At 41.4% G+C, this 13,782-nt stretch overlaps 1 protein-coding gene across 1 annotated transcript; it reads right to left on the bottom strand.

Moving 5' to 3' along the window:
* Window positions 1-12,182: 12,182 nt before the first annotated feature.
* LOC104616249 (serine palmitoyltransferase small subunit B-like) lies at window positions 12,183-12,425 on the bottom strand. Its single transcript, XM_010282206.1, has one exon. The coding sequence runs from the start codon at window positions 12,423-12,425 to the stop codon at window positions 12,183-12,185; it is 243 nt and encodes an 80-aa protein (XP_010280508.1).
* Between the last annotated feature and the right edge of the window lie 1,357 nt (window positions 12,426-13,782).

The following is a 13,782-nucleotide window of genomic DNA, read 5'->3' as shown; positions in this document are numbered from 1 at the left end:
AAACAATACCAAAGTCACAGCATTAAAAGGATAGGAGTGGTATGTAAGGAAAGCAAGCACACTGGTTAAAAACAGTTTTAATACAGGTTTGCTCTCATTCTTATATGTAGATCACTGGGCCCTTGAGTAAATAGCTGTACACAGTTTGCGTGAAAGCTCAAGTGCCAGGGCAAGGAAAGCCAGGACAGCGTTTGTGGAGGTGTGCCAGCCAGAACAGCTGGCTCACAGCAGCTTAATTTTCAGTAGAAGCTTCATAAATAGAAGCAGCATAGAATGATCAATTCGTGGCAAAGATATTCCTGTGATTAATTGAACAGACACCTGAGGTCACTATTTCCTCACGTAAACTAGATCCAGGAAAGGAGGCGGCGAAGCTATCAGAGGAGCTCCTGGGACCTCTTGTCCAGTTAGACCTGCTCTGACATGCCAACAAAGAAGTTTTGTTCTGCTCTGGGCTACTTGTTTCATTAGCTGTGTTAATTTAAATGTAAAATTCTCAAGAATTTAAGAACAAAAGCAAACAGCGTTTTGTGCATTTTTTTTTTTAATACTCACTGTAAAATAAATTTGAGATTCAGAGCAGTGTGCACAGCTTTTAGGACATTCAGCACCACCAAGTCACAAATTAATAAAAATATCCTCATTTAACTGTAGCCATATACTAACAACATTCAGATGGATACACGAGAAGGCTTCTGTAATAACAATGAAACACTTGTATGATCTTTACTGATGCCAAATTCAGTTTTTAAGAGGATCGTGGTGACCCTTAGTCTGTATTTTTAGTTATTTGAGGTCCTGAGCGTGCGTACGTTCCTGGCAATTTTACTTTTCTTCCTATTGCGTGAAGCAGTAATTCATCTAAACCCCCTAGTTAAAGTTTTAATCAGACCTGTGCAGTTGCAAACTACTAATTTCAACACGGCAGCGCAGGCAGAACTGTACTTTGGCAGAGGTACTGCTGTTTGAACTTGTCTTCTGTGGTCTCAGGGAGTGATGTGAATGGGAGGAATAACATCAGCTAATTCCATTGGGACATGACACTTCCAGGGGCTGCTTTCTGTGAGATAATCTGCACTAAATTTACTGGGATAATGCTCCAGTTATTTTCCTGTTCTTGCCTATTTCTTCTATTTCTTGTCAGGAATCCAATTAGCAATCCAATTTACAGTATGAGCCACAAACATTATTACTGCTGAACTTCAGAGGCAGGAACAATGAGAGCTGAAAAGAAACTTCTTTAAAATAGCTTTGCAAGAGAGATCAGCTTATTGTGACACTCTACTTGCAGCTGATCAATAGATAAAACCTGTGCATTGCGTCATCAGGCTTTAATGAGCTTCGTCGCAGCACGGCTATCTCTAATTTAGTTTCCTTTTAACTAGGTACTGTGTTGCAGGAAACTTGCATGTAAGACATATTTGATGCAGTGCAGGGCGTACTTGAATAGTGTTTGAGAGAGCAGCAGTTTACGTGTGGGCTGTGCAAGGGGTACCACAGAGTAACGGGCAGGGGCTGTCAGCAGAGGGGGATAATTCTCAGTCTCGCTGTTTGTTGAAGCAGCTGGGAGTAGCTGGATGCTCAGTGTGCCAGAGGCATAGGTGCTAGTTTTGTGCAAACCCCCTCCTGCTGCTGCAGGCAGAAGCACAGTGGATGCTTGCAGCAGTTTGGCACTGAAAGGCATCCTCTGCTTTCTAAATTCCTGGAGCCTTTTAAGAATCACTTCTATGCCTGTTATGGGGTTAGCAACAGATGAATTTTTCTTAGTAGCTTTTAAAAACCAAAATAACTCAAACGATAAAGTTACTTGAATTGAGCTGCTTGAACAAGGAGACAGATTCACGAAACGGGATCTTCTTCTGGGTATTACAAGGGAAGATCCTCCTCGTGCTAACTTCTGTTTTTCAACAGCTCCCGTCACCCATTTTGTATTTATCAAACATCACGGCTTACTGTTTCTTGATAACCACAAAACCCAAAGCTTTTAGTTTATCATCAGGACAACTTCAGCAGCTCAGCCTTTACACTGTCTTGTCAACATGCTATATTGTCAATGAAACTCTCTTTGGTAATTAATTCTCCATTGCTTTTTAATACTTAGCTATTCTCCCGAGATTGCAAAGTGTTGCACTTTTAAAGAGGGGTGGCAGTTTTAGAGTGGCCCTGGTACTTGACTGTCTATCCATGAGAACCTGTGCAGAAAATACAGCCAATTCTCACAGATACATTCAACTTAGCAACCACTTTTACTACAATTTTTCTTTTTTAGTGTAAAAGATCATGACAGGTCTTGTTGTTCAGTTCAGCCTGCTTTACCTGGGTTGGCGAACTGCCATGGCAAAGACTTCATTTTAAGCGAAAATATGGACAGGAGCCTTAGTACTGGTATGTTTGTTACCTGTACTGGGATGCACTTGACTTGAACCTCAGACTAAGAAATAATTGTTTTTAAAAAGTAAATATTTGCTTATCAGAACATGATAGGAATCTTAGAGACTATTGTACAGTAGCTGTTTGCTTTCCACTTGCCTTTAGTAACCTTCCGTGTCTCAGCTGAAAACATCTCATCCCATTAGCCGGCTAAAGGAAACCTGGTGAGAGGGTGGGTTGTGTCGAGAGGAGCTGAGCCACGCCAGTGTGAAGTCTGGACACTGGCATCAGTAAAATGAATACATTTTTGTAGAATGTGTGTTTTCAGATATTGGCACTTTGAGTTCTCTTATGAAAGAATATAAGAATACCAATATGCAGGTAAAAATATTTTGCACATTGTGTCTATTAAAAACCTATACATAAAAATTACAGATGGTGTTGACATTTCCGAGACTTGCCTCACTCTAGCTGGCTGGAGACAAAACCAAGAAGAGGAAAAGCCAAAAAACAGTTCAGTGAACTTGCTCTGGAAACTAACCTGTAGCCCCTTTCCTTCGGTTGGGATGTGCACTGCTGCTTCTCCCTCCACTGCTTTTCAGGAGTGTCTTTTTTTCAGAAGACAGGAGTATATTGGAGGCAGAAGTTAGATGTTTCAGTGTGGATGGAACAGCCAAAGATCGATAGTTGGTAGGGCAGAAGGAGGAGTAAGGAAAAGAGACTTTATTTGTGGAAACGGGAGGTAAAACAAATGGAGACGATCCAACTTTGTAACGGGCCACGTGGAGCCAACTGGAAAGGGTAGGAAAGGAAGGTGATATAAAACTACAGCACTGGATGAGTTGCCTTGCACCAGACTGGGGCAGCCTGAGGTCTGCTGTTAAGGTGTGTCTTCTCTGGAGCGCAGCAGAAGAGAGGTGGTGAGTGGCTTTGTTTTTGTCCAGACTTGATGCCTTCTTCAGTAAGCAATGGTAATGTTCCAGCAGTCACTTTGCCAACCTTGTATCACTGGAATAATCCTCTGAGGCAGGGTTGGACTGCAAAATAGTCCAATTCAAAGGGGCCCAGAGCAGGAAGAACCTGAGAACTCACCTGCGTGATTGTAGGTAATTTGTGCCAGAGAGTGTGGACTGATAAAATTGCATAAACAGTCAGAAAAGGAAAACATGGAAGGAGGAGGACAGGGACATTCTGCCTACACAGGGCTTGAGCATTTGAACATTAAGCACCTTACCAGCGGTAACCAAGGACATTGCTGAAGGTTTGATAAATGTAATGGCAGTTATCTTTTTCTTCTTTTTTTTTTTTTTATTTGCTTGCGACAGTCCTCTATGATGGTATATGCATTTTATAATTATTCATCAAGATAAATTCTCAGGAACAGGTGTTGCAATTTTAGTGGGTTGAATTTTTCTTTCCACCTCTCCCATCTTGCTGGCACATGCATGACATGGAGATCTGACACATCACTATTAAAAGATGTCTGTGCAGGTATTGCTCAGCTATAAAATTGCAAAACTGGAACTTATTGTACATAGGATAGACTTTTAATATAAAGGCACTGACTGTAGATTTCTCTTTGTGAGTGGAAACTTCCAAAGCCGATACGAATGCTTGCAGCTCATGATTTATTTAGGAGTATATGCATTTATGTAAAAGATTACCTTGGTGATGCTAGTTTTGTTATTGTAGATTTCTTGGGGAAAAACAGGACACGTACCCAGGGCTGCTGCGATATGATGCTTATTTCAGCGCCCAAGTCCTGTGTTCTTGTAACAACGTTTGGATGGAGTGGATTTTAGAGGGCACAGTAATTCTGAATAGAAAGCTGATATTGAACAGAGTATGGGGCACTCGGGTATTTTGGTGCCACCAAAATATATCTGTGATAAGGAAGAGCTTCTGGATACCAAAATACTCAGATTATTGGATAGCAAATGAGTCACATCTAGCCAGATGTGAAAGGCTTTAATACAGGAAGTGCTTAGCATTTCTTGGTGTTTCTCCACCAAGTGTGAGACAGCACAGGCAGCTGAACCCAGCGCTAGATATAGGTACGTGCACCTCGACAGTAGTCTAATTCTATGTGAATTCATCAGGTTGTGTCTTTTGTTCTCCCATGAGGAGAAATATTGGAAAGGGGAGTAAAAAATATTAATCTGTGATGTGGAGAGGGCTTCTTGGGATCCGAGTATTATTTACCTTGAGCGAAATACCTGGCACATGCTCTACTTCCTCTAGGCAAGGCACCAGGATGTGGAGTGGGATGCGTCTGCTTGGTTTGCCCCATCTTTTTTCCAGCTGTTACTTCATAAATCACTCAATCTGTATGCATTTGGCAGATAATTAGCGTATATGAGCTGCTGGGCTTCTCTCGTTGTGCAATTGGTGGCTGTGGAGAATGTAAAGAACTGATACAAGCTCTTTCCTCTGCCAGCCTGATGGGTGAGGCCGTTTGCTGTGCCTTGTCACCCCGTCTTTTAATTACATTGCTGCAATCCTATTACAGCCCTCTCTGATATTAGGGTGCTTTATTTGGAGCCTGGCCTCAGTTGTTTTGTGTTAAATATTCCATGATGTACATTTTACCTGCATTTTCTCTTCTTGTTCTTTTTTTTTTAAATATCTAAAGCTCATAAAGATTCATGGCATGTAACTCATCCTTGAATATGACCTTGAAATAATGAGATATTTTTGATCTACTCCATGATTATGAAGCAAAGATAGGACCTGTCAGAAAAGATATCTGAAACAGCACCCTGGCTGACAATATGTCTATTCCTGACACTGCCACAATTTACCTCCATTTCCTCCCCTGCTCCCTCTTTGCTCAGTCATGTAAGCAAAGTGGAATCGGATTTTTTTCATACAGATTTGCCAGATTTACCCTAGTCTCCATCTTGTGTCTTCTCTTTGTCCTGGTTCTTGGCTTTTTCTCTTGCCTGAGCATGTCTCAGTAGTAGGATGCATATTTTGATGCAAAGGGTAGACATGCATCTTCTTAATTTCACTTTTAAACCTCGACTAAACCTAGCTTTTGGTAATTGAGGGGACTATAGCTTATCTTAGGCCATGTGAAGCAATTTCTACAGCCTATTTCTAGCTCGGAGCTTCTTATCCCAATGTATAAGAGGAGGCCTCAGTTACAATGGTAACAACTCCAGGACAGCCCCGCTTTGGGGCTGACTGTACTGAAACAGAGAATCAGCAGAGTTTATAAGCTCTTAGCTGTCCTGACGTAGCAACTACTGAAAGCAGCCTCTGAAATAAGGGTGGAGCAGACACCAATGATGACAAGTGAGAACTCTCAGAGTTAATTCTTACCTGTACCTGTGAATCAGCTAGGGAGTTTCCGTGTAAGTTGCCTGGAGATACTTTCATAACTTGGGCTCCTCAAATTCAGGCAAAATATTGCCAAATCTAAGGAATTACTAAGGACAAAATTGATCATAGAGCCAGGGTGTCTTCCTTTAGTTCAGGCTGAGTTTTCCTTCCTGAGTGTAAGGACAGAGAGTAAGGAGGAGCCTGTTTCATTGCGGCTCTCGCTGCTGGAGTCATGGGACGAGCTCTGTGCTGTTGCTGTGTGCTTGGATCCAGCCTTCAGAGGATCTCAGGAACTTTACAGGCATCTGACCTTTGTCAGTGGACAAACACTGATATTACACTGAATTTTCAGTTTCTTGACATTTAAGATAGTTTATTTTACCAGAACATTTGGTAATTTCAACTCCCTTGATTCCCTTGCGTGCAACAAGTTTGCAGCAGGGCTGCAATGGAGCTGTTGGATGAAGTTTGCTGTGGCTGTAGGAGCTGATGATCTGTACTGTAGAAGGAGTCTGGCTTTTCTACTGAGTCCTGCTTTCCAGTTTCTGATCAGGCTTGGCTTCAAAGGAAGTGCTGATATGATCGAAATGAGACACTTCAGGGCTTGTGCAGGAAAATTCTCCAGGTAGCTGGAGACCTTAGTGCAAACTAAGAAACACCATGTAATTTAGCTGGCAAAAGAGAGAGATTTGTTTTTTAATTGTGATTTTGTATGCCCTTCGTCTGATAGACCACCCCAGTATTTTTCTGGAAATAGTGCAGAAGCCATCTGGTTTTGGAAGTTTAGTAGGAGAGGATTTGGGGATCTCACTGGGATGGCAGGACAAAGTGGTGCATCCTTTTTCATGCAGTGTGCTGGATGCCACTCCCGGGGCTCTGTTTTCCTTCTTCTCTGGGGATCGATGTCTGCAGCAGAGACTTTGTCAAAGCAGGAGGGGTGTGAAACAACAGTCGCTCACATCTCAGCCAGCCCTTAATCCCATCTGGGGCAATAGCAGCAGAAATCACTTTCTAAGGAGGGTGTGAGGAGCAGCCACAGCTCCACAGGGGACTGGCAATTGCAGCTGCTGGCCGGGCTGTGGGGCAGGGAGAAACAAGAAGCTGAGGTCTCCTGCTGTCCTACATGCCTGTCACCACTTACTCTCATGTCCCGAAGAAGGTAACCATTGCTCCATAAAGGAGTGGCTATCTTTGTCATGGTTTATCACTAAATTCTGCTGTTGTCAATATCTAGATGCACACAGGGAGTCCAGAAAAATGAATCATTATCTTGGCTAGGAAGGCATCTGGGGTTATCAAACAGAGAGAAATGGGCTCCATGCAAAAAGCAGTTTGGGTGGCATATCAGTATCTTGCTGATATAGCTGCGGTTTGGTATTTTAGGAGTAAATAATTAATTACTTAAGTAGAGGCTGACCGATGCACTGTGAAAGGGCAGCACTGCTTTTCATGCAACACTGGATCTTGGTTGTTTTGTGTGATTATGAAAAAGTTATCACAAGTTCTGTAATATTTAATTTGAAAATTAGCTTTTTCTGCCTTAGTTTTCAAATGCTCAGCTTGGCACACTGCCCCTTGTCCACGGCTCCATGCCAGGGTGCAGTAATCTAACGGCGAGAATCGGCCCAATTCTGGCAAAACACATTCTGATGCTGCGCGAGTGTGATTTGCAGTTCGTATGGTTCTGCTGACTGTTACTACACCCTGCTGTACTTCTTTTACAATGGCTTAAAAAGTTTGTGGTTTTTTTTTCCCTAGCTTCCAAGTAATTAGGGAAATTAAACTCTAGAAATGGAGCATTGTCTTGGTATGAGGTGAAGGGAGACAGACACAATGTACTGTATTCACAGTCCTCCTTGGTATGTGCTCTGTGCACGCTGGGCAGAGCTAATTCTGCATGTACAAGAAGACCAGGACATCTGTTCTTTGCAGTAGTGCAGCAGAAACCTTCTACCATGGAGATTAGACTTCCCGTTACATACCATTTTTATTTGTAGGCAAGTTTCAAAGAGGTATCTCTGTGGAGGCACATTTCTCACACATTATAGTTTTTGCATGCTATTGATTGATGATATCTGATTGCTGGTTTGGACGGTTTATCTAAAACAGGGCCTTTACAAAAATGGTTATTTAAAATATGTTAATGACATCTTTCACTTGATAAAAATGTTAGGGCCTTTTTACCTTTAATCATAACTGTATGAAGCACTGTAAGTGAAAAAAAAATCTTTTCCACTGAATTTGCATGCAAAACAAGAATCTTAAATTATGGCAAGTAGCAGCAATAATAAAACTTCAGTAAAAAATTTGTACTTGAACATCCTTAAGATTTCAAAACTTCATAAGCATGGGGTCTCATTTTTCAGGAAATTCCATGTAGATGAAGTTGGACACCCAGATGATGGCCTGTCTCTACAGGTGACTGGTTTGAACCCAGGCACCCTGAAGATGTGTAGGATAGGCAATGGCAGCGCTTCCCCACCAACCAGCTTGGACTATTTTGCAAGTCTTTTCTAGAAAGATCAAAAGAAAGGGTGGAAATAGAGCTTTCTCTTTCTCCTGTTGAGTAAGCAGTCAGGCAGGAGCCACTGCCAGGCTCTCTGGGGGTATGAAAAGGACTGGGAATATCACACTTCAAATAAGTTAGCACTACATTTAGTCACTGGTCGTGTAAGCTGAGTGTAGCTGGCAGCCGATCATCAGAGATGTCTGTATCCCACTGACAACCCTCCGAGCTATAAACTGCTGCTACCCTATTTCAAGCTCTGCATTTTAATTCATGTGATAAAAGGAGCACACCGAAATAACTTAGAGACAAGCCTGCTAGATGTGCAGAGTCACCGGTGGCCATGCTGATCCCTACATTTCCAGTGCAAGACCACCACTGAGGAAAAGGTCCATGGGAAACTTTTTAAAATAATTTTGTGTAAAGGCTGCCTGGAGGGTCTTCAGGAAGAAGCTTCTGGAGGTTCATGGTCTGTACCCGTGCATGTGTAGTCGCCCTCGGTAATGGATTTGGGAGGTGATCCATGAAATTGGCCAGGAAACCTTTACGGCAGGATAAATGCTAGCTTTGATTAAATGAAATTAAGAAAATGAATTTTAAACAAGGGAAGTATGGTGCTAGCCAGCTGAGCCCAAAAATTTCTCAGTGCTTAATTTAATGATGCATTTGTACTTTCAGGGTGAATGCAATTGGAACTGGTTCATCTCCCTTTCTGCTTTTGTTTCATTTATCACTGCTGGATTATTGGTTCTGTTTACTCTTAAGATAGGCCTTTCATTTGCTTTTTTTGCTGTAAAAACTTCCAGCTGCTGTGCTCAGCCTGAACTACAATTGGCATAGGGCAGTAATGGAGCAATTAACTACAATTAACATGGAGTAACAATGAAGGAGAAGAAGAGAGTGCCCTGCCAAGGTGTTTTATAAAGAGCCCAACACTGTAGTCTTCACAACGGAGTTGTTGCCCATATGCTGTACGTTCCGAGCCATCTGCTGGTGTTACTGGCAGCTCTCCGAAAGGCGACCCTCCTCCTGCAGCTTGTTGCTCTTACAGCAAATGGTCCTTCCACGTTAGTGTGCAGGTGTAATCTCATGAAAACCTCTTTCCATCATGTATAAACGGCTTCATCTATAGGGAAAAGGATTTCAAAGCTGGAGCAGAGTTTCCTAAGCTGTGGTGTGGTCTCAAGCTGTTGAAAGTGGTTTCCCACCTCCTCTCTCTTTCAGCCAGGGAAAAAAACGTTTCTGTTCACTGCTGTGTGCCAAAAATACTTTGGAATCTCCTGCTGGAACCCACTAATGTTGAATATTAAGTAGCTAAAATTATTTCAGCTTTTCTAGTAGAAAGGAGAAGTGAAAAGTTTTGGAAAAATCTCAAAAGGCTTTTTAGTGGAGAGGGGTTATTTTCAGCCATCTCTTTCTCTCCTGGTGAATACCTCCTGCCCAAAAACTTTAAAATTTAGTAAAGAAGCTGAAGAATGCACACAAAAAAAAGTGGTTTCACTTAAGTAAGGCTGCATGGACCCTCCCAAAGAGAAACTGCTGCTGTTTTCCTCCAACTTCCTAGCACCTCCTGCAAAGCTAAACAAAGGTAACAGGAATAATAAGGAAGTGCTTTACACAAATCCCACCGTGAGAGGTCAGTGGAAATTCCCTCTTCCTGAAGAAAGCCATTTGCTTGTTCTATTTGCTTTAACTTAAATGTTTGAATAGCAACATTACATCGGGGTGTGTGCTTCTTGAGATATGAGACCCAGCCTTTGCATACCTACAAGAAAGTGATTTTCCTCATACTCCTAAAGGCAGGTCAGTTGTGTTTGATGCTATTGGGAACAAACAACCTTTTTGAGAAATTAAAAAATAAGATGCTATTGGAAACAGGATTGATGAGGAGATGCCATGACATTTACATCATCACATTATCCAGCTAAAATGTAGAATCTTTTGAGGATAGGATATTGGGAAGTATTTTTGGTTCAAGCACCAACTTGCTAGGTAAATATTTTCCTTTTTTCACCTCCAACATTTTGGGTTGTTACTTTTATTCTATTTTATAGATGGCTTTCATAGAAATTTTCACAAGTACTTGTCATTTTTCATCTCCTCCAATGCTCTGTTTATTACTGTAAGTGTGATTGTAAGCTTGGTACCTCATAGTTGTGGGTTAACAACTGTGATTAAACTGATACGACAGCTAAGCCTTTGGCTTCTGTTTTAGCCTAAACCACTCAACTGTTGTGCCACCAGCACACACAGCTATTTGTTGCCTTCATTTGAAGCACATCAGCGGCTGTTCACCAGAGAATTCAGGCACTTCCATGATCTGCTTGTATTGGCAATATCAACAAGTGGCTCAGGCGTGAGCCAGAACCTGAACACAACTAACAAGTATGATATGGTGAACGTGGCCTGTGCATCTCCAAGAGTTGCCTTCAGGATGTTGTGAACAGGTCTGCAGGGCAGGGTCTTCAATGAAGTTTCTGGATTTTTGGTTTTATTTTTGTTTTTTTCCCCACCACCAGAGAGATGAGAGGTCTTGGCCTGGAGCATTAATGAACGGAACATGGCAGTCTGCACATGGATCCATTTAAAGGGCTCTGAAACCTTGCCCCAAAATATTCACAACAATGGTCTGCCATGGTGTCAGCCTGGCCCGCACACATCCAGGGTATTTATGAACAAAGAGAAAATAGAGGAAGAGCCGAGTTATGCACTGAAATGTTACTTCTGAAGAATAAGATTTTATTTTTTTTCTGAAAAAACTGCATACACATGTTCAGATCTGTTCAACCTTCAAAACATGTCTTAGTTTCCAAACAGACTCTTCTTTTAAGCATGCAGGACCCCACTGCAGCTTGATAAAGACGTTAAGAGGGTTTTTTTAATCCTATAACTGTGCAAACATAATTTGATAGCTATTTACATTTTGCACCTCTTACTTCTAATAACAGTAGCATCAGCTGTTAGATATATGCACTGTATAGCTATAACTTATGATTTGGCATTGACATTTGATTTAGGTGTAGATTGAAAACCAAACAAACCTTCCATTGTTCAAGAAACTCCCGACAGGCAACTATAGTAAGTCTCATTTATTCTATATAAAGGAGATCTCTTTAAGCACTCAGACTTCCCTGCAGTTACTAAAATATTACTTCCACTCTATTTTCTGGATCATCTTCCTCTGGTGCAGACATGCAGTTTGCTTGCCTTGGTGAATGGGAGCAGAAAGAAAAGATGTCTTGGTTTTCATCAAAGAAGGCAGGAGTACCTGAAACAGAGCCAGTTCTCTTTCTTTCTGTCATTTTCAGTAAACTGCAAGATTACCTATAGTATGCTTTTTTTACTATCTTAGACCATCTAAACTCAGATGCAGCAACTTAGATGCAAAAAGTTGGATTCATGTTCATACTCCTATTACTTTCTCTTCTAATTTCCTCTCCCATCCATTAAAAACCAGAAGTCAATAACCACCCAGATATTAGTCCTCAAATCATGCTGTATTATACTCATCTCCTTATATTCTCTAACCTGGGTCAAAGAAGGCATGGTATGTTTTGCCACTGCACTCCGTTGGCAGAACACACTCTTTGTGTGGAGTGAGTGTAGTAGCCCTCCTCACAGCCATCATAAACAGTCTCTTCTGTTTCATACATGTCAGTGTGATTAAATTAGGGTGCCGAAAGTGGGAGCCAGTTGAATATTAAGTAAATGTGGCATTCCAGGTGATGTGTGTCATTATCACACAGCAAAAGCTGGCCTGTGTTTCATTTAACAGGGACTGTGCAGCCAGTAGTCAGTGCATTTTTCGGGTTTTCAGCTATGGTAATTAAGGAAGCCATGTTTTGTAAGAGAAATTGGTATTTTCATAATTTCATAATTTCATTTTCATAACTGCAAAACTGCTTCAGAATAAATACACAAAATTGAAGAAGACATTGCATTTCACAAGTTGCAAGAGCTGCTGATCACTACTCAGGCAAGTTCAGTTCACGATGGAAACCGTGTTTTCGGGCTGGCCTCCAAATATCTGGGAGAAGAACTCAAAAGCAAGGCGGATGTGGATGGGGACGAAAACGTAAGCTGTGTACACCACCATAGCGAAAACAGTCACCGTGATGGTGTGGAACATGGACCGCTCCCAGGGCTCCAGCACGTAGCTGCAGGTGATCAGTAGGTACTGGTAGTAGAGCCAGTAGATATAGTCCTTCACACGCTTAATATCCATCTTCAGCTTTCACTGATTTTGAGAAGATGACCTGTAACAATAGAGAAGTCTGGATTACAGCTGCAGTGGAACTAAAAAATGATGCAGTGATCATCATTTCAAATTTGATACCACATGTAATTATTACATAGAATAAAGTTCAAACAGAAATAAGGCATTGGTGCCATCACCAGCTGCTGCTGCCCTGGAGCAGAGGAGAACAATCTTTAGCTCTAGCAACTGCTGCTTGCAGTTATTGAAGCTGTATCTGTTGGGCACTCTCAATTCCTACGTTCTGATTATGAGTGTGTTTTACTATTCATTCTGCAGTAAGAATTAAAACTAGCTTACAAAGGCGCAGGGTTCACGTTGAAGTCAGGGAGATACGCATTTAAAAGGGAAGGCTTTGGGCCAGCTTCCATTAAATGTGGATGGCAGACTTGTATGCTCTGGAATTAAAGATGAGATTAAAAGAACTGCTCTGTAAAAACTCCTCTGCTTACTTCTGGTAATAATTTTTATTATTCTGCAATTGTTGGGAATAAAGAAAAGACAAGCTATGAAAGGGAGGGGAAAAAGTAATCTCAAATAGTATACAAAGTTTTTTCAGCTCATTCCAAAGAAATAAGATACACTGAAGATTAAAAGAGTATTTAATGGAAGTTACAAGTCTAGGAAAGATTTTCCTCTCAGGTAATACCTTTATGCATTCATTGTTCCTGTCTCCACACAGAAAGGGGAATGGCTGAGCAAGTATTAACTAGGAAATGGGTTTTGACCTTCACTGTTTTTAATGAAAATTGCTCTTCAGTATTTTAAATAAACTTTATAAATTCAGGCTAAAAATATCTACTTAGAGAAAATACAGAGACAGAATGATAAGCAACTGTACGAGGCTTCACAGATGGACTCCTTTATTTTGGGGATTGAGTTTAAGGACACACACATGCTGACCAGGACAGCTCACAGTAAAAGGGAATACAGCAGATTTCAGTCCTGTTGGAAAACCATCCAATGTGTCATTTTGTTCCACACTTCTGTTGCCTAAAATGCCAGGAACAGAGATGCTTGAACATGTCCTGTCCCTCCAGTCTTGTGTTTGGAGTCAGTTTGGGGCAACAGAAATTTTCGGTCCCTCAAGGCAACAAATACTAAGGTAGCACTAGAAAATTTGTAGCTTGTGATTAAACTAAGGATGGGACACTGGTAGAGACCAAATATATTACAATTTTCAGTGGTTTACTGTCCCTGGAGGCTGTACAGTATATTCTGGTGGTATGTGGGTATTTACTGAAGGGAAGACAAATTGCCAGCAAAAAGGATGCCTGGTTTGTTTTGTAACAGCTTTACTTTGGTTACTGATGTGTAAAATTTTTGT

The sequence above is a fragment of the Phaethon lepturus genome, unplaced genomic scaffold (genome assembly GCF_000687285.1).
Source record: "Phaethon lepturus isolate BGI_N335 unplaced genomic scaffold, ASM68728v1 Scaffold57522, whole genome shotgun sequence".
Classification (NCBI taxonomy): Eukaryota; Metazoa; Chordata; class Aves; order Phaethontiformes; family Phaethontidae; genus Phaethon; species Phaethon lepturus.
The sequence above is the reverse complement of the archived record's forward strand: the minus strand, read 5'-3'. Positions and strand labels throughout refer to the sequence as shown.